Source organism: Somniosus microcephalus, unplaced genomic scaffold, assembly GCF_052327205.1.
Source record: "Somniosus microcephalus isolate GS21.2 unplaced genomic scaffold, FLI_Smic_1.0 unresolved_chr1, whole genome shotgun sequence".
In the NCBI taxonomy this organism is placed as follows: domain Eukaryota; kingdom Metazoa; phylum Chordata; class Chondrichthyes; order Squaliformes; family Somniosidae; genus Somniosus; species Somniosus microcephalus.
The window spans coordinates 36,548,469-36,575,988 of record NW_028225179.1 but is presented as its reverse complement, the minus strand read 5'-3'; the positions used below and the strand labels follow the sequence as shown (position 1 = coordinate 36,575,988).

At 55.8% G+C, this 27,520-nt stretch overlaps 1 protein-coding gene across 1 annotated transcript; it reads right to left on the bottom strand.

Moving 5' to 3' along the window:
* Positions 1-5,746: 5,746 nt before the first annotated feature.
* Positions 5,747-27,181, bottom strand: LOC147094618 (major vault protein-like). The gene is made up of 7 exons (XM_085974452.1): positions 27,046-27,181; positions 23,782-23,927; positions 13,133-13,344; positions 12,850-12,966; positions 11,322-11,448; positions 7,991-8,179; positions 5,747-6,313 (listed from the first exon to the last, which is right to left on the bottom strand). Exons 3-7 carry the CDS (start codon positions 13,294-13,296, stop codon positions 6,176-6,178), a joined length of 735 nt encoding a protein of 244 aa, XP_085830578.1. The 5' UTR covers positions 13,297-13,344; positions 23,782-23,927; positions 27,046-27,181; the 3' UTR covers positions 5,747-6,175.
* Between the last annotated feature and the right edge of the window lie 339 nt (positions 27,182-27,520).

The window sequence follows — 27,520 nt, the reverse complement described above, 5'->3', positions numbered from 1 at the left end:
CCAGAACCGTGCACAGTGCTCCAAATGTGGTCTAACCAGGCCAGAACTGTGCACAGTGCTCCAAGTGTGGTCTAACCAGACCGGAACTGTGCACAATGCTCCAAGTGTGGTCTAACCAGACCAGAACTGTGCACAATGCTCCAAGTGTGGTCTAACCAGACCGGAACTGTGCACAATGCTCCAAGTGTGGTCTAACCAGACCAGAACTGTGCACAGTGCTCCAAGTGTGGTCTAACCAGACCAGAACTGTGCACAGTGTTCCAAGTGTGGTCTAACCAGACCAGAACTGTGCACAGTGCCCCAAGTGTGGTCTAACCAGACCAGAACTGTGCACAGTGCCCCAAGTGTGGTCTAACCAGACCGGAACTGTGCACAGTGCTCCAAGTGTGGTCTAACCAGACCAGAACTGTGCACAGCGCTCCAAGTGTGGTCGAACCAGACCAGAACTGTGCACAGTGCTCCAAGTGTGGTCTAACCAGACCAGAACTGTGCACAGTGCCCCAAGTGTGGTCTAACCAGACCAGAACTGTGCACAGTGCTCCAAGTGTGGTCTAACCAGACCGGAACTGTGCACAGTGCTCCAAGTGTGGTCTAACCAGACCAGAACTGTGCACAGCGCTCCAAGTGTGGTCGAACCAGACCAGAACTGTGCACAGTGCTCCAAGTGTGGTCTAACCAGACAGGAACTGTGCACAGTGCTCCAAGTGTGGTCTAACCAGACCAGAATTGTGCACAATGCTCCAAGTGTGGTCTAACCAGACAGGAACTGTGCACAGTGCTCCAAGTGTGGTCTAACTAGACCGCAACTGTGCACAGTGCTCCAATTGTGGTCTAACCAGACCGGAACTGTGCACAGTGCTCCAAGTCTGGTCTAACCAGACCGGAACTGTGCACAGTGCTCCAAGTGTGGTCTAACCAGACAGGAACTGTGCACAGTGCTCCAAGTGTGGTCTAACCAGACCAGAATAGTGCACAATGCTCCAAGTGTGGTCTAACCAGACAGGAACTGTGCACAGTGCTCCAAGTGTGGTCTAACCAGACCAGAACTGTGCACAATGCTCCAAGTGTGGTCATACCAGACCGGAACTGTGCACAGTGCTCCAAGTGTGGTCTAACTAGACCGGAACTGTGCACAGTGCTCCAAGTGTGGTCTAACCAGACCGGAACTGTGCACAGTGCTCCAAGTGTGGTCTAACCAGACCAGAACTGTGCACAGTGCTCCAAGTGTGGTCTAACCAGACGAGAACTGTGCACAGTGCCCCAAGTGTGGTCTAACCAGACCAGAACTGTGCACAGTGCTCCAAGTGTGGTCTAAACAGACCAGAACTGTGCACAGTGCTCCAAGTGTGGTCTAACCAGACCGGAACTGTGCACAGTGCCCCAAGTGTGGTCTAACCAGACCGGAACTGTGCACAGTGCTCCAAGTGTGGTCTAACCAGACCAGAACTGTGCACAGCGCTCCAAGTGTGGTCGAACCAGACCAGAACTGTGCACAGTGCTCCAAGTGTGGTCTAACCAGACCAGAACTGTGCACAGTGCCCCAAGTGTGGTCTAACCAGACCAGAACTGTGCACAGTGCTCCAAGTGTGGTCTAACCAGACCGGAACTGTGCACAGTGCTCCAAGTGTGGTCTAACCAGACCAGAACTGTGCACAGCGCTCCAAGTGTGGTCGAACCAGACCAGAACTGTGCACAGTGCTCCAAGTGTGGTCTAACCAGACAGGAACTGTACACAGTGCTCCAAGTGTGGTCTAACCAGACCAGAATTGTGCACAATGCTCCAAGTGTGGTCTAACCAGACAGGAACTGTGCACAGTGCTCCAAGTGTGGTCTAACTAGACCGCAACTGTGCACAGTGCTCCAATTGTGGTCTAACCAGACCGGAACTGTGCACAGTGCTCCAAGTCTGGTCTAACCAGACCAGAACTGTGCACAGTGCTCCAAGTGTGGTCTAACCAGACAGGAACTGTGCACAGTGCTCCAAGTGTGGTCTAACCAGACCAGAATAGTGCACAATGCTCCAAGTGTGGTCTAACCAGACAGGAACTGTGCACAGTGCTCCAAGTGTGGTCTAACCAGACCAGAACTGTGCACAATGCTCCAAGTGTGGTCATACCAGACCGGAACTGTGCACAGTGCTCCAAGTGTGGTCTAACTAGACCGGAACTGTGCACAGTGCTCCAAGTGTGGTCTAACCAGACCGGAACTGTGCACAGTGCTCCAAGTGTGGTCTAACCAGACCAGAACTGTGCACAGTGCTCCAAGTGTGGTCTAACCAGACGAGAACTGTGCACAGTGCCCCAAGTGTGGTCTAACCAGACCAGAACTGTGCACAGTGCTCCAAGTGTGGTCTAAACAGACCAGAACTGTGCACAGTGCTCCAAGTGTGGTCTAACCAGACAGGAACTGTGCACAGTGCTCCAAGTGTGGTCTAACCAGACCGGAACTGTGCACAGTGCTCCAAGTGTGGTCTAACCGGACTGGAACTGTGCACAGTGCTCCAACTGTGGTCTAACTAGACCAGAACTGTGCACAGTGCTCCAAGTGTGGTCTAACCAGACTGGAACTGTGCACAGTGCTCCAACTGTGGTCTAACTAGACCAGAACTGTGCACAGTGCTCCAAGTGTGGTCTAACCAGACAGGAACTGTGCACAGTGCTCCAAGTGTGGTCTAACCAGACCGGAACTGTGCACAGTGCTCCAAGTGTGGTCTAACTAGACCGGAACTGTGCACAGTGCTCCAAGTGTGGTCTAACCAGACCGGAACTGTGCACAGTGCTCCAAGTGTGGTCTAACCAGACCAGAACTGTGCATAGTGCTCCAAGTGTGGTCTAACCAGACCGGAACTGTGCACAGTGCTCCAAGTGTGGTCTAACCAGACCGGAACTGTGCACAGTGCTCCAAGTGTGGTCTAACCAGACCGGAACTGTGCACAGTGCTCCAAGTGTGGTCTAACCAGACCAGAACTGTGCACAGTGCACCAAGTGTGGTCTAACCAGACAGGAACTGTGCACAGTGCTCCAGGTGTGGTCTAACCAGACTAGAACTGTGCACAGTGCTCCAAGTGTGGTCTAACCAGACCGGAACTGTGCACAGTGCTCCAAGTGTGGTCTAACCAGACCAGAACTGTGCACAGTGCTCCAAGTGTGGTCTAACCAGACCGGAACTGTGCACAGTGCTCCAAGTGTGGTCTAACCAGACCGGAACTGTGCACAGTGCTCCAAGTGTGGTCTAACCAGACCAGAACTGTGCACAGTGCACCAAGTGTGGTCTAACCAGACAGGAACTGTGCACAGTGCTCCAGGTGTGGTCTAACCAGACCAGAACTGTGCACAGTGCACCAAGTGTGGTCAAACCAGACAGGAACTGTGCACAGTGCTCCAAGTGTGGTCTAACCAGACCAGAACTGTGCACAGTGCACCAAGTGTGGTCTAACCAGACAGGAACTGTGCACAGTGCTCCAAGTGTGGTCTAACCAGACCGGAACTGTGCACAGTGCTCCAAGTGTGGTCTAACCAGACCGGAACTGTGCACAGTGCTCCAAGTGTGGTCTAACCAGACCGGAACTGTGCACAGTGCTCCAAGTGTGGTCTAACCAGACCGGAACTGTGCACAGTGCTCCAAGTGTGGTCTAACCAGACCGGAACTGTGCACAGTGCTCCAAGTGTGGTCTAACCAGACAGGAACTGTGCACAGTGCTCCAAGTGTGGTCTAACCAGACCAGAACTGTGCACAATGCTCCAAGTGTGGTCTAACCAGACCAGAACTGTGCACAGTGCTCCGAGTGTGGTCTAACAAGACCGGAACTGTGCACAGTGCTCCAACTGTGGTCTAACTAGACCAGAACTGTGCACAGTGCTCCAAGTGTGGTCTAAGCAGACCAGAACTGTGCACAGTGCTCCAAGTGTGGTCTAAGCAGACCAGAACTGTGCACAGTGCTCCAAGTGTGGTCTAACCAGACAGGAACTGTGCACAGTGCTCCAAGTGTGGTCTAACCAGACCAGAACTGTGCACAGTGCTCCAAGTGTGGTCTAAGCAGACCAGAACTGTGCACAGTGCTCCAAGTGTGGTCTAACCAGACAGGAACTGTGCACATTGCTCCAACTGTGGTCTAACCAGACCGGAACTGTGCACAGTGCTCCAAGTGTGGTCTAACCAGACCAGAACTGTGCACAGTGCTCCAAGTGTGGTCTAAGCAGACTAGAACTGTGCACAGTACTCCAAGTGTGTTCTAACCAAGGTTCGATACAAGTTTAACGTCACTTCTCTGCGTGGCTACTGTCAGTGGTCTGTGTATCTGTACCCACTGATGCCTCTGTTCCTTGATGCCTTCGTTCATCTCTCCAGATCGCTGTCTGCCCCAGATCCTGAGACCGGACACATCAAATTCCTCCCTGGCATCGTCCAACCATCTCTCTCCAGAGTCCAGACTCTCCCTCCCACTGCCCCTCCCTCAGTGTCCCATGCAGTGACTCCTTAACCCTCATCTCTGTACCGTGGGGACCCGTACCCCGGGGAGTCGGTGCCCGTGGGGACCCGTACCCCGGGGAGAGTCGGTGCCTGCAGGGACCCGTACCCCGGGGAGAGTCGGTGCCCGTGGGGACCCGTACCCCGGGGAGAGTCGGTGCCTGCAGGGACCCGTACCCCGGGGAGAGTCGGTGCCCGTGGAGACCCGTACCCCTGGGAGAGTCGGTGCCCGTGGGGACCCGTACCCCGGGGAGAGTCAGTGCCCGCGGTGACCCTTAACCCGGGGAGAGTCGGTGCCCGCGGGGACCTGTACCCCGGAGAGAGTCGGCGCCCGTGGGGACCTGTACCCCGGGGAGAGTCGGTGCCCGTGGGGACCCGTACCCCGGGGAGAGTCGGTGCCCGTGGGGACCCGTACCCCGGGGAGAGTCGGTGCCCGTGGGGACCCGTACCCCGGGGAGAGTCGGCGCCCGTGGGGACCCGTACCCCGGGGAGAGTCAGTGCCTGCAGGGACCCGTACCCCGGGGAGAGTTGGTGCCCGTGGGGACCCGTACCCCGGGGAGAGTCGGTGCCCGTGGGGACCCGTACCCCGGGGAGAGTCGGTGCCCGTGGGGACCCATATCCCGGGGAGAGTCGCCGACCGAGGGACCCGAATCCCCGGGAGAGTCGGCGCCCGTGGGGACCCGTACCCCGGGGAGAGTCGGTGCCCGTGGGGACCCGTACCTCGGGAAGAGTCGCTGCCCGTGGGGACCCATACCCCGGGGAGAGTCAGTGCCCGTGGGGACCCGTACCCCGGGGAGAGTCAGTGCCCGTGGGGACCCGTACCCCGGGAAGAGTCAGTGCCCGTGGGGACCCGTACCCCGGGGAGAGTCAGTGCCCGTGGGGACCCATATCCCGGGGAGAGTCGGCGCCCGTGGGGACCCGTACCCCAGGGAGAGTCAGTGCCCGTGGGGACCCATATCCCGGGGAGAGTCAGCGCCCGTGGGGACCCGTATCCCGGGGAGAGTCAGTGCCCGTGGGGACCCGTACCTCGGGGAGAGTTGCTGCCCGTGGGGACCCATACCCCGGGGAGAGTCAGTGCCCGTGGGGACCCGTACCCCGGGGAGAGTCAGTGCCCGTGGGGACCCGTACCCCGGGGAGAGTCAGTGCCCGTGGGGACCCGTATCCCGGGGAGAGTCAGTGCCCGTGGGGACCCATATCCCGGGGAGAGTCGGTGCCTGTGCGAAGGGCAGAGAGTGAGAATGATGGTGATGGGGTGCAGAATGAAGACAGCAGCTCTTGGTCATGTAATGAGATTTATTTTAATGGATTCTCCCAGGAACAGAATCTCTGCATCGACGGAGGAAAGCAAAACACACGAGAGCGAAACACAAAAGAAATAATCAGAAGCTCGGGGGGAGGAGGACGGTTATACCCCAAACCCCAGTGACCCCTGACATTACCAGCGAACCCTTCGACCCCTCAATATGCCCGCTGGGAAACTCCAGCCGCTGGGGGGGAGGGGTCGTGGGTCGTGAGCACGGCAACGCCCGCGTGGAAAAGAAAATCTAATGGCCGCGGGATCGGGGTGGTCAGTCTGCGGCCCCCCCGCCCCCCTCTGGCCACCGAGAGTGCAAGGGCAGCGTTCCTGTTCCTGAAAGACCATGGCCTCGGTTTCTCTCTCTCCGTACGACGCTCGCTCTCTCTCTCTCTCCCCGTCCGTCCGTCCCATTCACTCGCTCCCGCTCTTCTGGCGGGAGCTGGCCAGCGGCAGTCCCAGTAGGCCCTTGGCGGTGGAGAAGAGGTTAATGGGAGTGGATCCATCGGTGATCAGCGTCGAGTGCAGACCCAGTCCTTGCAGCAGTTTCACCTGAACACACACAACACACCACATGTTAAACCAAGCTGGACCACACCGAGCCCTGGTTACACCGCACCTGGAACCGAACCGGCCCACACATAGAAACATAGAAGATAGGAGCAGGAGTAGGCCATTCGGCCCTTCGAGCCTGCTCCGCCATTCAATGAGATCATGGCTGATCATCCAAATTCAGTACCCTGTCCCTGCCTTCTCCCCATATCCCTTGATCCTTTAGCCTTAAGAAATATATCCAACTCCTTCTTGAATATATTTAATGAATTGGCCTCCACTGCCTTCTGTGTTAGAGAATTCCACAGGTTCACCACTCTCTGGGTGAAGAAATTCCTCCTCATTTCTGTCCTAAATGGCTTACCCCTTATCCTTAGACTGTGACCCCTGGTTCTGGACTCCCCGCCATCGGGAACATCCTTCCTGCATCTAGTCTGTCTTGTCGCAGAATCACAGAAACCCCACAGTGCAGATAGAGGCCATTTCGGCCCATCGAGCCTGCACCGACACATATCCCCGTAACCCCTACACCAACACATATCCCACCCTATCCCCGTAACCCCACGTATTTAATCCCCCTAACACTAAGGGTCAATTTATCATAGCCAATCAACCTAACCTGCACATCTTTGGACTGTGGGAGGAAACCGGAGCACCCGGAGGAAACCCACGCAAACACGGGGAGAATGTGCAAAATCCTGTTAGAATTTTATACGTTTCAATGAGATCCCCTCTCATTCTTCTAAACTCTAGTGAATACAAGCACAATCGGCCCAATCTCTCCTCATACGTCATTCCTGCCATCCCAGGTATCAGTCTGGTGAATCTTCGCTGCACTCCCTCCATGGCAAGAACATCCTTCCTCAGATAAGGTGACCAAAACTGCACACAATACTCAAGGTGTGGTCTCACCAAGGCCTTGTACAACTGCAGCAAGACATTCTTGCTCCTGTACTCGAATCCTCTCGCTATGAAGGCCAACAGACCATTTGCCTTCTTAACCGCCTGCTGCACCTGCATGCTTACCTTCAGCGACTGGTGCACAAGGACACCCAGGTCTCGTTGCACTTACCCTTCTCCCGATCTTAGACCACACCAGGAACTGAACTGGCCCACACACCGAGCCCTGGTTAGACCACACCTGGAACTGATCCGGCCCACACACCGAGCCCTGGTTAGATCACACCAGGAACCGAACCGGCCCACACACCGAGCCCTGGTTAGACCACACCTGGAACCGAACCGGCCCACACACCGAGCCCTGGTTAGATCACACCAGGAACCGAACCGGCCCACACACCGAGCCCTGGTTAGACCACACCTGGAACCGAACCGGCCCACACACCGAGCCCTGGTTAGACCACACCAGGAACCGAACCGGCCCACACACCGAGCCCTGGTTAGACCACACCTGGAACCGAACCGGCCCACACACCGAGCCCTGGTTAGACCACACCTGGAACCGAACCGGCCCACACACCGAGCCCTGGTTAGACCACACCTGGAACCGAACCGGCCCACACACCGAGCCCTGGTTAGACCACACCTGGAACCGAACCGGCCCACACACCGAGCCCTGGTTAGACCACACCTGGAACCGAACTGGCCCACACAGAGCCCCGAGCAGACCACACCAGGAACCGAACCGGCAGGGGGGTGTGGGGCTACGGTCAGTACCTGAAGCTCAGGACCGCACACGGCGATCTCTTTGATGGTGTCCGCTCCAATGGCCTGCACCATCTCCTGGAACTTCTTGGCTTCGAGCTGGGCGAGCTGGGCCGACTTCTGAACCTCCAGCTTGTTCTGCTCCTCAACATACTTCAACTCCTGCTGTCTGGCCTTGGTCAACCTCTGGAGCTCAGCATCCTGGAGAGAGACAGAGACAGAGCGAGACAGAGAGCGAGCGAGCGAGACAGAGACAGAGCGAGACAGAGACAGAGCGAGACAGAGACAGAGCGAGACAGAGACAGAGCGAGACAGAGACAGAGCGAGACAGAGACAGAGCGAGACAGAGACAGAGCGAGACAGAGACAGAGCGAGACAGAGACAGAGCGAGACAGAGACAGAGCGAGACAGAGACAGAGCGAGACAGAGACAGAGCGAGACAGAGACAGAGCGAGACAGAGACAGAGCGAGACAGAGACAGAGCGAGACAGAGACAGAGCGAGACAGAGACAGAGCGAGACAGAGACAGAGCGAGACAGAGACAGAGCGAGACAGAGACAGAGCGAGACAGAGACAGAGCGAGACAGAGACAGAGCGAGACAGAGAGAGACAGAGCGAGACAGAGAGAGACAGAGCGAGACAGAGAGAGACAGAGCGAGACAGAGAGAGACAGAGCGAGAGAGAGACAGAGCGAGAGAGAGACAGAGCGAGAGAGAGACAGAGCGAGAGAGAGACAGAGCGAGAGAGAGACAGAGCGAGAGAGAGACAGAGCGAGAGAGAGACAGAGCGAGAGAGAGACAGAGCGAGAGAGAGACAGAGCGAGAGAGAGACAGAGCGAGAGAGAGACAGAGCGAGAGAGAGACAGAGCGAGACAGAGACAGAGCGAGACAGAGACAGAGCGAGACAGAGACAGAGCGAGACAGAGACAGAGCGAGACAGAGACAGAGCGAGACAGAGACAGAGCGAGACAGAGACAGAGCGAGACAGAGACAGAGCGAGACAGAGACAGAGCGAGACAGAGACAGAGCGAGACAGAGACAGAGCGAGACAGAGACAGAGCGAGACAGAGACAGAGCGAGACAGAGACAGAGCGAGACAGAGACAGAGCGAGACAGAGACAGAGCGAGACAGAGACAGAGCGAGACAGAGACAGAGCGAGACAGAGACAGAGCGAGACAGAGACAGAGCGAGACAGAGACAGAGCGAGACAGAGACAGAGCGAGACAGAGACAGAGCGAGACAGAGACAGAGCGAGACAGAGACAGAGCGAGACAGAGACAGAGCGAGACAGAGACAGAGCGAGACAGAGACAGAGCGAGACAGAGACAGAGCGAGACAGAGACAGAGCGAGACAGAGACAGAGCGAGACAGAGACAGAGCGAGACAGAGACAGAGCGAGACAGAGACAGAGCGAGACAGAGACAGAGCGAGACAGAGACAGAGCGAGACAGAGACAGAGCGAGACAGAGACAGAGCGAGACAGAGACAGAGCGAGACAGAGACAGAGCGAGACAGAGACAGAGCGAGACAGAGACAGAGCGAGACAGAGACAGAGCGAGACAGAGACAGAGCGAGACAGAGACAGAGCGAGACAGAGACAGAGCGAGACAGAGACAGAGCGAGACAGAGACAGAGCGAGACAGAGACAGAGCGAGACAGAGACAGAGCGAGACAGAGACAGAGCGAGACAGAGACAGAGCGAGACAGAGACAGAGCGAGACAGAGACAGAGCGAGACAGAGACAGAGCGAGACAGAGACAGAGCGAGACAGAGACAGAGCGAGACAGAGACAGAGCGAGACAGAGACAGAGCGAGACAGAGACAGAGCGAGACAGAGACAGAGCGAGACAGAGACAGAGCGAGACAGAGACAGAGCGAGACAGAGACAGAGCGAGACAGAGACAGAGCGAGACAGAGACAGAGCGAGACAGAGACAGAGCGAGACAGAGACAGAGCGAGACAGAGACAGAGCGAGACAGAGCGAGACAGAGCGAGACAGAGCGAGACAGAGCGAGACAGAGCGAGACAGAGCGAGACAGAGCGAGACAGAGCGAGACAGAGCGAGACAGAGACAGAGCGAGACAGAGACAGAGCGAGACAGAGACAGAGCGAGACAGAGACAGAGCGAGACAGAGACAGAGCGAGACAGAGACAGAGCGAGACAGAGACAGAGCGAGACAGAGACAGAGCGAGACAGAGACAGAGCGAGACAGAGACAGAGCGAGACAGAGACAGAGCGAGACAGAGCGAGACAGAGACAGAGCGAGACAGAGACAGAGCGAGACAGAGACAGAGCGAGACAGAGACAGAGCGAGACAGAGACAGAGCGAGACAGAGACAGAGCGAGACAGAGACAGAGCGAGACAGAGACAGAGCGAGACAGAGACAGAGCGAGACAGAGACAGAGCGAGACAGAGACAGAGCGAGACAGAGACAGAGCGAGACAGAGACAGAGCGAGACAGAGACAGAGCGAGACAGAGACAGAGCGAGACAGAGACAGAGCGAGACAGAGACAGAGCGAGACAGAGACAGAGCGAGACAGAGACAGAGCGAGACAGAGACAGAGCGAGACAGAGACAGAGCGAGACAGAGACAGAGCGAGACAGAGACAGAGCGAGACAGAGACAGAGCGAGACAGAGACAGAGCGAGACAGAGACAGAGCGAGACAGAGACAGAGCGAGACAGAGACAGAGCGAGACAGAGACAGAGCGAGACAGAGACAGAGCGAGACAGAGACAGAGCGAGACAGAGACAGAGCGAGACAGAGACAGAGCGAGACAGAGACAGAGCGAGACAGAGACAGAGCGAGACAGAGACAGAGCGAGACAGAGACAGAGCGAGACAGAGACAGAGCGAGACAGAGACAGAGCGAGACAGAGACAGAGACAGAGCGAGACAGAGACAGAGACAGAGCGAGACAGAGACAGAGCGAGACAGAGACAGAGCGAGAGCTTTAATTATCAATGAAATGGATCCTGGAAGCTGCCATTAATTTTTCACTTTCGATTCCCGCCCTCGCTTGTGCTGCAATGATTCAGGATTGACACATGGGACTGATCACAGAGGAGTCTCCGTTATAGAGGGCGGAGAGGGAGGGCGAGGGGGGCAGGGCGAGGGGGGGGCAGGGCAAGAGGGGGGCAGGGTGAGAGGGGGGCAGGGCGAGAGGGGGGCAGGGCGAGAGGGGGGGAAAGAGGGGCCGGGGTGGGGGGGGAAAGAGGGGCCGGGGTGGGGTAGAGGGGGCGGGGGGAGGGGCGGGGGGAGGGGCGGGGGGAGGAGAGGAGAGGGGGAGAGAGGGGTGGGAAGGAGGAGAGGAGGAGAGGAGGAGGAGCTGGGTGACTTACGGTCTCGATCTCCAGGGCCTGAGCTTTAAGCGTTGCCTGTAAAACTGCTCCCTCTCCCTCGATCTTTGCGGCTTCTGCCTTCGATTGGGCCTCGGCCTTCGCCGCTCCTGTGCTTTCCACAGCGGTGCTGGAACGGGGAACACAAGAACACAAGAATTAGGAGTCGGCCATTCGGCCCCTCGAGCCTGCTCCGCCATTCAATAAGATCATGGCTGATCATCGACCTCAACTCCACTTTCCCGCCCGATCTCCATGTCCCTCGATTCCCCTCGAGTCCAAAAATCTCTCGATCTCAGCCTTGAATAGACTCAACGACTGAGTCTCCACAGCCCTCTGGGGCAGAGAATTCCAAAGATTCACCGCCCTCTGAGTGAAGAAATTCCTCCTCATCTCAGTCCTAAATGGCCGGCCCCTTATCCTGAGACTGTGACCCCTGGTTCTAGACTCTCCAGCCAGGGGAAACAACCTCTCAGCATCTACCCTGTCAATCCCCCTCAGAACCTTGTATGTTTCAATGAGATCCCCTCTCATTCTTCTAAACTCCAGAGTGTATCGGCCCATTCCACACAATCTCTCCTCATAGGACAGCCCTCTCATCCCAGGAATCAATCGAGTGAACCTTCGTTGCACCGCCTCCAAGGCAAGTATATCCTTCCTTAGATAAGGAGACCAGAACTGTGCACAGTACTCCAGGTGTGGTCTCACCAAGGCCCTGTACAATTGGAGCAAGACTTCCTTACTCTTATACTCCAACCCCCTTACAATAAAGGCCAACATGCCATTTGCCTTCCTTATTGCTTGCTGTACCTGCATGCTATCTTTCTGTGTTTCTTGTACGAGGACACCCAAATCTCTCTGAACACCAACATTTCAAAGTTTCTCACCATTTATAAAATATTCTGTTTTTCTATTCTTCCTACCAAAGTGAATAACCTCACATTTCCCCACATTACACTCCATCTGCCACCTTACTGCCCACTCACTCAGTCTATCTATATCCCTTTGCAGACTTTGTGTTCTCCTCACAGCTTACTGTCCCACCTAGCTTTGTATCATCAGCAAACTTGGATACATGACACTCGGTCCCTTCATCTGGGCCATTAATATAGATTGTAAATAGCTGAGGCCCCAACACTGATCCTTGTGATACCTCAGGCTCTGTACCATCAGCAAACCGGGAAACATTACACGGAAGGAGGCCGTTAACGGGAAATGCAGAACCTTCATCAGGTGATGGGGGTCGTGTGACGGGGGTCGGGGGGCCCGGGTGACGGGGGGCCACGGGGCTCGGGGTGACGGGGGGCCTGTGTGACGGACGGGGGGGCGTTGGGTGACGGGGGGGGGGGGGGGGGGGGGGTGGTGTCGGGTGACTGGGTCCGGGGGTCGGGCGACGGGGGCCGGGTGACGGGGGTCGGATGATGGGGGCCGGGGGTCGGATGATGGGTGACCGGGGTCGGATGATGGGGGTCCGGGGTCGGATGATGGGGGTCCGGGGTCAGGTGATGGGGTCAAGGGCTCGGGCACCTACCTGAGCGCCTCCAGTTCAAGTAGCTCCTTCCTCGCCCTCTCAGCCTCGGCCTGGTCCGCGATTCGCTGCCGCTCCAGACGACCTTTGGCCTCTTGCTCTAAACGTTCTGCCTCATGTCTGGAAAATAACCAGAAACCGGTGAGAATTGGCCCCGGCTCGCCCGGGGGGGGGGACGGGAGAGCGGGTGGTGGGGACGGGAGAGCCGGGAGAGAGAGTAGTGGGCAGTGTGACCCTATCCCCCCACCTCGCTACCCCCCCCACCCCACCCCGGACCCCCCCGGACCTGGCAGCCGCCTCCTGCGAGTTGGTGGTGATCTCGATGGCGAGTTGGACGCTCTTCTGCAGCGCGTCTCGCGTGCGCTGGTCAACGGGCTCCACCGACTGGATGTCCACGCTGGTGATGCACAGGTTGTTCTGCAGGAACTTGAAGGAGTCTCGAACCTTCATATTGGCATCAAATCCAAACACAGCCGATCGGATAATCCGGGCGGAGTTCTACATCACACGGGAGAGAGAGAGAGAACGGTCAGTACAGAGAGAGAGCGAGCGAGAGCCAGTCTGGTGAACCTTCGCTGCACTCCCTCTATGGCAGGTATATTGTTCCTTAGGTAAGGAGACCAAAGCTGTACACAATACTCCATTTCTCCTTTTCACCATGGACGTCCAATCCCTCTACACCTCCATCCCCCACCAGAATGGCCTGAGGGCGCTCCGCTTCTTCCTTGAACAGAGGCCCAACCAGTCCCCATCCACCACCACCCTCCTCCGCCTGGCTGAACTTGTTCTCACATTGAACAACTTCTCCTTTGACTCCACTCACTTCCCCCAAATCAAAGGTGTTGCTATGGGAACCCGCATGGGTCCTAGCTATGCCTGCCTTTTCGTGGGATATGTGGAACATTCTTTGTTCCAGTCCTACTCAGGTCCCCTCCCTCACCTCTTTTTCCGGTACATCGATGACTGTATCGGTGCCGTTTCCTGCTCTCGCCCTGAACGAGATAAGTTCATTCACTTTGCTTCCAATTTCCACCCTTCCCTCACCTTCACATGGTCCATCTCCGACTCTTCCCTTCCCTTCCTCGGCTTCTCCGTCTCCATCTCTGGGGATAGGTTATTGATAAACATTCACTACAAGCCCACTGACTCCCACAGCTACCTGGACTACACTTCCTCCCACCCCGCTTCCTGTAAGGACTCTATTCCATTCTCCCAGTTTCTCCGTCTCCGCCGTATCTGTTCTGATGATGCCACCTTCCATACCAGTGCTTCCGACATGTCTTCCTTTTTCCTCAGCCGAGGATTCCCCTCTACCGTGGTTGACACGGCCCTTGACCGTGTCCATTCTATCTCCCGCACTTCTGCCCTCACCCCTTCCCCTCCCTCCCGGAACCACGATAGGGTTCCCCTTGTCCTCACCTTTCACCCCACCAGCCTCCACATTCAACTGATGATCCTCCGCCATTTCCGCCACCTCCAACGTGATCCCACCACCAAACACATCTTCCCCTCCCCTCCCCTTTCAGCATTCCGTAGGGACCGCTCCCTCCACGACACCCTAGTCCACTCCTCTATCACCCCCAGCACCCCTTCCCCTTCGCCCGGCACCTTCCCATGCAAGCGCAGGAGATGCAACACCTGCCCCTATACCTCCCCCCTTCCCACTGTCCAGGGCCCCAAACACCCCTTCCAGGTGAAACAGCGATTTACTTGTACTTCTTGCAATCTAGTATACTGTATTCGCTGCTCACGATGTGGTCTCCTCTACATTGGGGAGACCAAACGCAGATTGGGTGACCGCTTTGCGGAACACCTCCGTTCAGTCCGTAAGGGTGACCCCGAGCTTCCGGTGGCCTGTCACTTTAATTCACCGCTCCATTCACACTCGGACCTCACCGTCCTCGGCCTCTTGCATTGTTCCACGGAAGCTCAGCGTAAGCTCGAGGAACAGCACCTCATCTTTCGATTGGGCACTTTACAGCCTTCCGGACTCAACATTGAGTTCAACAATTTCAGATCATAACCTCGGCCCCTATCATATTTCTTTCCATTATTTTTTTTTTCCTCTCTCTCACATGGCAGCTGTCAATCATTCAGCCATTGCCATTTACACTTCATCCAGAGCCAACTTTTGTTTCTTAACTTGTCCCATTACCATCTCCTTTTGCCTTGCACCACCATCCCTTCCGTCTCTTAATCTCTCCTGCCTTCCATCCAATCACAGACCTTCCCTTTTGTTCTTTCCACCCCTTCCCCCCCTCTCCCTGTCCCGACACTTGCTAAAAAACCTGTTCCATCTCCAACTTGTTCCAGTTCTGACGAAGGGTCATCGACCTGAAACATTAACTCTGTTTCTCTCTCCACAGATGCTGCCTGACCTGCTGAGTATTTCCAGCATTTTCTGTTTGTATTACACAATACTCCAGATATAATTAGAGTCATAGGGGGAGAAATTCGGTTGTTAGCGCCACCGATTAACGCCTAAAGAGGTCGAGAAGTGGGGTGTTAGCCAATTTCCGGGCGGGCGCAAGTCGCCCCATATTGAGCATGCATTTAGCGCCGGCGCTAAATCTTAGTGCCCGCTCATGGGCGCAGGCTGATTATGATGTCATTTGAGTGTGCAACGCCTTTTGGGCGCCCCGGACTGGAAATTCAGTGGCGCCCCCATCCATAGCGCCTGGCGCTAATAGTGACAGCTTACCTGGAACCTTACCAAGTCGCTCTCGGGCTGGAGGAGCGTTATTTAAAGGGGACTGGTGTGGTTTAAAAGCGGCAGCCATTTTTGGAGCACAACTTCCTCGAGAGCTACAAAGAGTTGCTGAGCTGCACACTGAGAGCCATTTGACCACTGAGCCAGCGCAGGCAGACGATCTTCAGCCTTCTGACCATCACCTTGCTGTTGGTGAGCCTTGACAATGGGGAACCTTCCTGTGGGCACTTATTATGGGGGCTGCATTGGAGGGGAACGTCCTGCTGCTGAATCATCTGGAAAGGGCACTGAGATGCTGGGAGAGGGGGGCGGGCATGGCCAGACGGAGGAGGGCCAACAGACGTCGCCACAGCAGACCTTACGCTGGCAGGGTTATCCGACAGCAGTTTTCCTACATGAACATGCCGGAGGAGCAGTGTGTCAGAAGGCTGCGATTTAGAAAGGAGGTGGTGACTGAGCTGTGCCAGCTGCTTCAGCCAGGTCTGCAGCCTCAGATAAGGTGCAGGACATGTCTGTCGGCGGCTGAGAAGATGGCTGCTGGCCTGAACTTCTACGCGAGCGGCTCTTCTCAGGCTGCGCGTCAGAGGCTGATCAGAAGTAGCTTCTAGGCCCCTCTCACGGAATGCTTGCTGCCATTCCAAGAACAGGAATGGAACCGGTCTGATACCTCCAAGCCTGTGAAGGGCAAGATGCATGTAAATAGCAGGCATGAGAAAGCTATGGCAACAGAAAGCAAAGCTAATACACTGACACATAACTGACTCTCACACCCGGGAGACTGTCCAAAACATAAATCACATTCCGACCATCTTCCTTGGCCTTGATTTCACTGTGCCATCCAAAGCATCCAATGCCCCATCAGTGAGGCATTCCACCCTCTGCCTCACCCTTTCCATGTCTTGCTAGGCTGGTGCGCCACAGGTAGGCTCCCACTGCTTTGAAGGCCTACAAGGCAGTGAGTGTGTCTGGTGATGCCAATTGACCTGCCCCTTTAAGAGCTGGCCGGCGCCAGTGTGTCTCAGGGAAAGTGATTATTGACAGCACCCTCGCTGCGCCCCGCCGCCGCAAAATTGGGTTGCGCCGCCGGGTTCGCGCCTTAAGAGTAGCGTGCAACGCCTGATTTAGCACCGCAATCTCCTTTAGTGGCGCTGCAACCCAATATCGCGCTAGGTGGCGCTACATTGCGCCTGGCGCTAAACTTTGCGCATCGCCAGGACTATCGCCCCAAACGAGGCTATACCGAATTTCTAGGTCATAGAGTTATACAGCACAGAAAGGGGCCCTTCGGCCCATCGAGTCCGCGCCGGCCATCAAGCCCTGTCTATTCAAATCCCATTTTCCAGCACTTGGTCCGTAGCCTTGTATGCTGTGGCATTTCAAGTGCTCATCTAAATGCTTCTTGAATGTTGAGGGTTCCTGCCTCTACCACCCTTTCAGGCAGTGAGTTCCAGATTCCAACCACCCTCTGGGTGAAAAAGTTCTTCCTCAAATCCCCTCTAAACCTCCTGCCCCTTACCTTGAATCTATGCCCCCTTGTTATTGGCCCCTCTACTAAGGGGAAAAGTTCCTTTCGATCTACCCTATCTATGCCCCTCATAATTTTGTACACCTCAATCAGGTCCCCCCTCAGCCTTCTCTGCTCTAAGGAAAACAACCCCAGCCTGTCCAGTCTCTCTTCATAGCTGAAGCTCTCCAGCCCAGGTAACATCCTGGTGAATCTCCTCTGCACCCTCTCCAATGCAATCACATCCTTCCTATAGTGTGGTGACCAGAACTGCACACAGTATTCCAGCTGTGGCCTAACTAGTGTTTTGTACAGCTCCATCATAACCTCCCTGCTCTTATATTCTATGCCTCGGCTAATGAAGGCAAGTATCCCATATGTCTTCTTAACCACCTTATCTACCTGTCCTGCTGCCTTCAGGGATCTATGTACATGCACACCAAGGTCCCTCTGATCCTCTGTCCTTCCTAGGGTCCTACCATTCATTGTGTATTCCCTTGCCTTGTTAGTCCTCCCAAAATGCATCACCTCACACTTTTCAGGGTTAAATTCCACTAAATTGCAGTAAGACACCTTTACTCTTATACTCAAATCCTCTTGTAATAAAGGCCAACACACCATTTGCTTTCCTAATTGCTTGCTGTGCCTGCATGTTAACTTTCAGTGGTTCGTGTACAAGGACACCCAGGTATCTCTGAACACCAACATTTCCCAATCTCTCACCATTTAAAAAATACTCTGCTTTTCTAGTTTTCCTACCAAAGTGGATAACTTCACATTTCTCCACATTATATTCCATTTGCCATGTTCTTGCCCACTCACTTAGCCTGTCTATATCCCCTTGAAGCCTCCTTACATCCTCCTCACAACTTACATTCCCACCCAGCTTTGTATCATCAGCAAACTTGGATATATTACATTTGGTCCCCTCATCCAAATCATTGATGTAGATTGTGAATAGCTGAGGCCCAAGCACTGATCCTTGCGGTACCCCACTAGTTACAGCCTGCCAACCCGAAAATGACCCGTTTATTCCCACTCTCTGTTTTCTGTCCGTTAACCAATCCTCGATCCATGCTAGTATATTACCCCCAATCCCATGAGCCCTAATTTTGTTTAATAACCTCTTGTGTGGCACCTTATCGAATGTCTTCTGAAAATCCAAATACACCACATCCACTGGTTCCCCCTTATCTACCCTGCTAGTTACAACCTCAAAAAACTCTCACAGATTTGTCAAACACGATTTCCCTTTCATAAATCCATGTTTACTCTGCTCAGTCCTATTATTATTTTCTAAGTGCCCTGTTACCACGTCCTTAATAATAGATTCTAGCATTTTCCCTGCTACTGATGTCAGACTAACTGGTCTGTAGTTCCCTGTTTTCTCTCTTCCTCCTTTCTTAAATAGTGGGGTTACATTTGCTACCTTCCAATCCGTGGGAACCATTCCAGAATCTATGGAATTTTGGAAAATGACAACCAATGTATCCACTATCTCTATAGCCAACTCTTTCAAAACCCTGGGATGTAGGCCATCAGGTCCAGGGGATTTATCTGCTTTCAGTCCCATTCATTTCTCCAGTCCTATTTTTTTTTTTTTTACTAATACTAATTTCTTTCAGTTCCTCATTCTCACTAGGCCCTTGGTTCTCCGCTATTTCCAGGAAGACAGACACAAAGTATTTGTTTAATTCCTCTGCCATTTCCTTATTCCCCATTATAATTTCTCTTGTCTCAGCCTGTAAGGGACCCACATTTACTTTCGCTAATCTTTTCCTTTTTACATTCCTATAGAAGCTTTTATGGTCTGTTTTGACGTCTCTCATTAGTTTACTCTCTAATCCTATTTTCTCTCTCTTTATCAATTTCTTGGTCCTCCTTTGCTGAATTCTAAAATCCTCCCAATCCTCAGGCTTACTATTTTTGGCAACATTATAAGCCTCATCCTTTGATCTAATACTATCGTTAACTTCTCTTGTTGGACACAGTTTGAACACTTTTCCTGTGGGGTTTTTGTGCCTTAAAGCAATGTGTATTTGTTGTGAATTATTATGTATTAATTCTAAATGCTGGCCATTACTTGTCTACCATCATACCTTTTAATGTAGTTTCCCAATCTACCTTAGCCAACTCACCCCTCATACCTACATAGTTTGCTTTGTTTAGATTTAAGACAGTTTCGAATTTAACTAAATCACTTTTAAACTGAATATAAAATTCTATCATATTATGGTCACTCTTCCCCAAGGGCCCCTTTACTACAAGGTTATTAATTAACCCTTTCTCATTGCATAATAGTAGATCTAAAATAGCCTGTTCCCAAGTTGGTTCCTCAACATACTGATCTAGAAAACTATCTTGTATACATTCCATGAATTCGTCCTCCACACTATTACTGCAAATTTGGTTTGCCCAGTCTATATGTAGATTAAAGTCCCCCGTGATCACTGTATCACCGTTGTTACATGCACCTCTAATTTCCTGATTTATACTCTGCCCTACATTACAACTATTGTTTGGGGGCCTATAAACAACTCCCACCAATGTTTTCTGCCCCTTGCTGTTTCTTAGCTCCACTCAAACTGATTCTACTTCTTGATTTTCAGAGCTAAGATCCTTTCCCTCTACTGTCTTTATCCCATCCTTTGTTATCAGGGCTACCCCTCCTCCTTTTCCATTTTGCCTAAACCCTTCTACAAGTTAAGTATCCTGAAATATTTAGTTCCCAACCTTGGCCACATTGCAACCACATCTGTGTTATGGCTATTCGATCAAATCTGCTCATTTCTATCTGTGCTATCAATTCATCTATTTTGTTGCGAATGCTTCGCGCATTCAGATATAGTGCCTTTAGCTTTGACTTATTTCTATTTTTCCCCTGATGTCACCTTAGTCACTGATACCTTTGTTACTCTCTCTGTCCCTTCCTGACCCACTCTGCTTATTTTCACCCAAAACTCTACTCTGCGCTAGAGCCTTGACATGTCTCTCGCTGCCTATAAATTGACTCTTTCCTGAATCCTCCCACCCTCTCCGTCCCCCTCTCCCCGCCCTTTGTTCCTCTACCCCACCTAGACTCGCACCTTCCAAGTAATAAGTGACCTCCCTATTCTTCCTACCAAAATGTAATGGGCCAGTAATTCCTCCCCAAACGCGTGAGTACGGAAGGGGTACTCGCGCGTCTGGCCGGAGGAAATGCCAGTTTTCAGCATGCACAGCGCATGCGCTGAAAACCGGCATTTCCTCTCCTCTAACCCAAGAGGTGAAGAGGCTATCGCGTGCGCTGTAGGGGGCAGCGCGTGCGTCTTGGATTTCCTCTGTTTTGGGGGATTTGCGCATGTGTAAAGGCCTCCGGTCTTTACGCTTGTAAAAAGCACACGTAAGTATTTATTTTTACAGGTAAGTGGTGTTTTAGTGTAATTTAGAATTTTTTTTTCCCCACAGGTTTATTATTTTAAAGAATCTACAATAAGGTAAGTTTAGTTTTAGACCCTTTTTATTAAAAAATTACTTTTTTCAAAAAAAAAAAGTTTAAATTATTTTTTTAAAACTTATTTATACTTAATTTAATGATTGGGATGTTTTTTAAATTTTTATTTAAAGTTTAAATAGTGTTTTGGGCCCCCGTAGTTTTCATGAGTTTGACAGTTCTTACTCTCAAACTCATGAATGAACCTTCCCCTCCCCTGATTGGTTGTACAGTGCTCACCTGATCCCAGCCGGCACATCGCACTAACTACGCCGCTGGATCAGGTAAGCACTGCGCGCTGACATCTGAACCGGGCCTGTGACAGGAAATGCAAGCAGGCCCGGGCTTCAGATGTCAGCGCGCAGGGTGAGTGCAGATCGGGGGCTTGCACGCGCGGCAAGCCCCCGACACCAAGTTCTGCCCCAATACCTCACATTTATCTGTGTTGAACTTCATTTGCCAATTATATTCCCATTCTGCAAGTTTATTATTGTCCTCCTGTAATTGTTGCAGTCCTCCTCGGTATTGACTATCCCCCCAAATTTGGAAATTGTGTTTTTGATTCCAAAGTCTAAATCGTTAATATAAATTGTGAACAACAGTGGTCCCAGCACTGATCCTTGTGGAACATCACTACCCACCTTCTGCCACTGTGAATAGATACCCTTTACTCTCTGCTTTCTGTCCTGAAGCCAGCCAGCAATCCATTCTGCTACTTGTCCCCTGACTCCGCATTCTCTGACCTTGTTCATCAGTCTATTATGGGGTACCTTATCAAAGGCCTTTTGAAAATCTAGATAAATTACATCTACTACATTACCCTTGTCTACTCTCTCTGTTGCCCCTTCAAAAAATTCAATAAGGTTGGTCAAGCAAGACTTTCCCCTTTGAAATCCATGCTGACTATTCATTATTATATTTTTGGTTTCTAGATGTTCTTCTCTTTTCTCCTTCAGTAGGGATTCCATTATTTTTCCTACCACCGATGCTAAGCTGACTGGTCTATAGTTCCCTGGACCAGAACTGTGCACAGTTCTGGTCTGGTTAGACCACACTTAGAAATAGGAGCAGGAGTAGCCATTCAATATGATCATGGCTGATCCTCCATCTCAATACCATATTCCCGCTCTCTCCCCACACCCCTTGATGCCCTTTGTGTCTAGAAATCTATCTATCTCCTTCTTAAATATATTCAGTGACTTGGCCTCCATAGTCTTCTGTGGTCGAGAATTCCACAGGTTCACCACCCTCTAAAGTGAAGAAATTTCTCTTTGCCCTTTGCCTTCCTAACTGCTTGCTGCACCTGCATGTTTGCTTTCAGTGACTGGTGTACAAGGACACCCAGGTCCCTTTGTACATCAACATTTCCCAATCTATCACCATTTAAATAATACTCTGCCTTACTGTTTTTCCTACCGAAGTGGATAACTTCACATTTATCCACATTATACTGCATCTGCCATGTATTTGCCCACTCACTCAACTTGTCCAAATCGCCTTGAAGCCTCTTTGCATCCTCCTCACAACTCACAATCCCACCTAGTTTTGTGTCGTCAGCAAACTTGGAAATATTACATTTAGTTCCCTCATCCAAATCATTGATATATATTGTGAACAGCTGGGGCCCGAGCACTGATCCCTGCGGTACCCCACTAGTCACCACCTGCCACCCCGAAAAAGGCCCATTTATTCCTACTCTCCGTTTCCTGTCTGTTAACCAATTTTCAATCCATGCCTGTATATTACCCCCAATCCCATGTGCTTTAATTTTGCACACTAACCTCTTATGTGGTACTTGGAGCACCGTGCACAGTTCTGGTCTGGTTAGACCACACTTGGAGCACTGTGCACAGTTCTGGTCTGGTTAGACCATACTTGGAGCACTGTGTACAGTTCTGGTCTGGTTAGACCACACTTGGAGCACTGTGCACAGTTCCGGTCTGGTTAGACCACACTTGGAGCACTGTGCACAGTTCTGGTCTAGTTAGACCACACTTGGAGCACTGTGCACTGTTCTGGTCTGGTTGGACCACACTTGGAGCACTGTGCACAGTTCCGGTCTGGTTAGACCACACTGGGAGCACTGTGCACAGTTCCGGTCTGGTTGGACCACACTTGGAGCACTGTGCACAGTTCTGGTCTGGTTAGACTACACTTGGAGCACTGTGCACAGTTCTGGTCTGGTTAGACCACACTTGGAGCACTGTGTACAGTTCTGGTCTGGTTAGACCACACTTGGAGCACTGTGCACAGTTCTGGTCTGGTTAGACCACACTTGGAGCACTGTGTACAGTTCTGGCCTGGTTAGACCACACTGGGAGCACTGTGCACAGTTCCGGTCTGGTTAGACCACACTTGGAGCACTGTGCACAGTTCTGGTCACCATATTATAAAAAAGGATAGAGAGCCTCTGGAGAGGGTGCAGAGAAGATTGACAAGGATGATAGCTGAACTGAGAGGTTACACCGATCAGGAAAGATTGAACAGGCTGGGGCTCTTTTCTCTAGAAAAGAGAAGGCTGAGGGGTGACCTGATCGAGGTCTGTAAGATTATGAAAGGGTTTCGATAGGGTCGAGGTAGAGAAGATGTTTCTACTTGTGGGACAGACCAGAACTAGGGGCCATCAATATAAGATAGTCACTGATAAATCCTATAGGGAATTCAGGAGAAACTTCTTTCCCCAGAGAGTGGTGAGAATGTGGAACTCGCTACCACCGGGAGTGGTTGAAGCGAATAGTAGGGATGTGTTTAAGGGGAAGCTGGATAAACACACGAGGGAGAAAGGGAGAGAAGGATATGGTGATAGGGTGAGATGAAGAGGGGCGGGAGGAGGCTCGTGTGGAGCAGAAACACCGGCAGGGACCAGTTGGGCCGAATGGCCTCTTTCTGTGCTGTACATTGTAACTTGTAAAGCAATGTTGGCTCTCTCTAATCAGCTCAAATTTCTCCAAGTACTCAATCACACTGTCCTCCTGGATTCCAACCCTCCCAGATATCTGCGTTCCTCCAATTCTCGAGCATCCCCCCGATTTCCATCGCTCCACCATTGGCGGCCCTGCCTTCAGCCGCCTGGGTCCCGAGCTCTGGAATTCCCTCCCTAAACCTCTCCGCCTCTCGCTCCGCCTTTGACCCAGCTTTTGGTCACCTGTCCTAATATCTCCTGATGTGGCTCGGGGTTGGATTTTGTCTGGTTTACTCTCCGGTGAGGCTCTTCGGGACGAGGTTTGAAGGCAGTGTATAGGCTGTTACCTTGTGAAAGTCATCGAACTGGACCGAGGGCGACCGCTCCGCGGATCCGTGAAGCGACGGCCTTGCAGGCGTCTCCGACAAAGTCCAGCACGCTGAAGACCTTGGCGGCCTCGGTCGGGTCAGTGCGATCCGCCACCTCAAAGTGCCTGAAAGATCAACGCACGGGTAAAGGTCACAGGGTCAGGGTCACAGGGTCACAAGGCCACAGGGTCACAAGGTCAGGCTCTCCTCCCTCTGCTTCCCCTCCTGAAACACAGCCCTCTCCCATCCTCACCTCAAGCCTCGCCCCCCTCCCGCCTCTCCCCCCGCCCCCTCCCGCCTCTCCCCCCCCACCCCACCTCTCCCCCCGCCCACCTCCGGCCTCTCCCCCCCGCCCACCTCCCGCCTCTCCCCCCCGCCACTCTCCCCGCCGCCCCTCCCCCTCCACCCCCCGCCTCTCCCCCCAGCCCCCTCCCGCCTCTCCCCCTCCCACCTCTCCCCCCGCCCCCTCCCGCCTCTCCCCCCCCCCCCCGCCTCTCCCCCCGCCCACCTCTCCCCCCGCCCACCTCCGGCCTCTCCCCGCCGCCCCTCCCCCTCCACCCCCCGCCTCTCCCCCCAGCCCCCTCCCGCCTCTCCCCCCCCGCCCCCTCCCGCCTCTCCCCCCTCCCGCCTCTCCCTCCTCCCGCCTCTCCCCCCCGCCCCCTCCCCCCTCCTCTCCCCCCTCCTCTCCCCCCCCCCCCTCGCCCCCTCCCCCCTCCTCTCCCCCCCCCCGCCCCCTCCCCCCTCGCCCCCTCCCCCCTCCTCTCCCCCCCCCCGCCCCCCTCCCGCCTCTCCCCCCCGCCTCTCCCACCCGCCTCTCCCTCCCGCCTCTCCCCCCTCCCCCTCCCCTGCCTCTCCCCCCTCGCCCTCCCGCCTCTCCCCCCAGCCCCCTCCCGCCTCTCCCCCCTCCCCCTCCCGCCTCTCCCCCCCGCCCCCTCCCGCTCCCGCCTCTCCCCCCTCCCCCCCACCCCGCCTCTCCCCCCCAACCCCCCGCCTCTCCCCCAGCCCCCTCCCGCCTCTCCCCCCTCCCCCCCTCCCGCCCGCCTCTCCCACCAGCCCCCCTCCCGCCTCTCCCCCCAGCCCCCTCCCGCCTCTCCGCCCCACCCCGCCTGCCTCTCCCCCCCAACCCCCCGCCTCTCCCGCATCTCCCCCTCCAGCCCCCTCCCGGCCCACCTCCCGCCTCTCCCCCGCAACCGCCTCCCGCATCTCCCCCTCCCCCTCCCGCCTCTCCCCCCAGCCCCCTCCCTCCTCTCCCCCCGCCCCCTCCCCTCTCCCCCCCGCCCCTCTACCCCCCGCCCCACCCCCCCGCCACTTTCCCCCCGCCACCCCCTCCCGCCACCCCCTCCCGCCTCTCCCCCCGCCACTCTCCCCCCGCCACTCTCCCCCCGCCACCCCCTCCCGCCTCCTCTCCCCCCCAGCCCCCTCCACCCGCCACTCTCCCCCGCCAGCCCCCTCCACCCGCCACTCTACCCCCCGCCCCCTCCCACCGCTACCCCACCGCCCCCTGCCTCTCTCCCCCCCGCCCCCTCCCCCCCTCTCCGCCCGCCCACCCCCTCCTCCCCCCCACCCCCTCCCTCCTCCCCCCCTCCTTCCCTGCCTCCTCCCCCCCTCCTTCCCTCCCTCCTCCCCCCCACCCCCTCCCTCCTTCCCTCCCTCCCTCCTCCCCCCCTCCCTCCTCCCCCACTCCCCTCCCTCCTCCCCCCCTCCCTCCTCCACCCCACCCCCTCCCTCCTCCCTCCTTCCCCCCCCTCCCTCCTACCCCCCCCTCCCTCCTTCCCTCCTACCCCCCCTCCTACCCCCCCCTCCCTCCTTCCCCCCCTCCCTCCCCCCCTCCCTCCCCCCCCTCCCTCCCCCCCCCTCCCCCCCTCCCTCCTCCCCCTCCCCTCTCCCCCCCGCCCCTCTACCCCCCGCCCCACCCCCCGCCACCCCCTCCCGCCTCTCCCCCCCCGCCACTCTCCCCCCGCCACCCCCTCCCGCCTCCTCTCCCCCCAGCCCCCTCCACCCGCCACTCTCCCCCGCCAGCCCCCTCCACCCGCCACTCTACCCCCCGCCCCCTCCCACCGCTACCCCACCGCCCCCTGCCTCTCTCCCCCCCGCCCCCTCCCCCCTCTCCGCCCTCTCCCGCCCGCCCACCCCTCCTCCCCCCGCCCCCTCCCTCCTCCCCCCCACCCCCTCCTTCCCTCCCTCCCTCCTCCCCCCCTCCTCCCCCCACCCCCTCCCTCCTCCCCCCACCCCCTCCCTCCTCCCCCCACCCCCTCCCTCCTCCCCCTCCCTCCTCCCCCCCACCCCCTCCCTCCTCCCCCCCACCCCCTCCCTCCTCCCCCTCCCCCCCCACCCCCTCCCTCCTCCCCCCTCCCCCCCACCCCCTCCCTCCTCCCCCCCACTCCCTCCTTCCCTCCCTCCCTCCTCCCCCCTCCCCCCCACTCCCTCCTTCCCTCCCTCCCTCCTCCCCCCTCCCTCCTTCCCTCCCTCCCGCCTCCCCCCCTCCCTCCTCCCCCCCACTCCCTCCTCCCCCCCTCCCTCCTAACCCCCTCCCTCCTCCCCCCCACTCCCTCCTTCCCTCCCTCCCTCCTCCCCCCCACTCCCTCCTTCCCTCCCTCCCTCCTCCCCCCTCCCTCCTCCCCCCCACTCCCTCCCTCCCCACCCCCTCCCTCCCTCCTCCACCCCACCCCCTCCCTCCCCCCCTCCCTCCTACCCCCTCCCTCCTTCCCTCCCTCCTTCCCCCCTTCCCTCCCTCCCTCCCCCCCTCCCTCCCTCTCTCTCCCTCCCCCCTCCCCCTCTCTCCCCCCCTCCCCTCCCCCCCTCCCTCCCCCTCTCTCCCCCCCTCCCCTCCTCCCTCCTCCCTCCTCCCCCCTCCCTCCTCCCCCCCACTCCCTCCTTCCCTCCCTCCCTCCTCCCCCCCACTCCCTCCTTCCCTCCCTCCCTCCTCCCCCCTCCCTCCTCCCCCCCACTCCCTCCCTCCCCTCCCCCCCTCCCTCCTCCACCCCACCCCCTCCCTCCCTCCTCCACCCCACCCCCTCCCTCCCCCCCTCCCCCCTCCCTCCTTCCCCCCTTCCCTCCCTCCCTCCCCCCCTCCCTCCCTCCCTCTCTCTCCCTCCCTCTCCCCCTCCCCCTCCCCTCCCCCTCTCTCCCCCCCTCCCCTCCCCCCCTCCTCACCTCCCTCCCCACCCCCTCTCTCCCCCCCTCCTCCTCTTCCCCCCCTCCCCCCTCCCTCCCCCCCCAACCCCCCACCCCCCGGCCCCTCACCAGTTGTAGGAGAGCTGTAGCTGCAGGCGAGCGTGATCGGCCGTCTCGATGACGATGATGTCGGTACAGAAGTCGGGGCCCAGCAGCAGACAGATGGCTTTCACCACACCGGGTCGTTTGGGTTTGTCACCGGACAGGCTGATGATGGTGAACTGCTCGTCAGGGTCCAGCATCACAAGCTCAGGGCCAAAGACCACCCTGTGAGGGGAGAGAGGAGAGACAGAGAGTGAGGGGGAGGGAGACAGAGAGACAGAGAGAGACAGAGAGAGAGAGAGAGACACAGAGAGAGAGAGACAGAGAGAGAGAGAGACAGAGAGAGAGAGAGACAGAGAGAGAGAGAGAGAGAGACAGAGAGACAGAGACAGAGAGGGGGAGATACACACAAATATTTTACAGATTTGACGTTCTGACACCTCTGCTCACTGGTGTGTGGGGGCGGGGGTCAGTTTCTGGGTGTGTGGGGCGGGGGATCGGG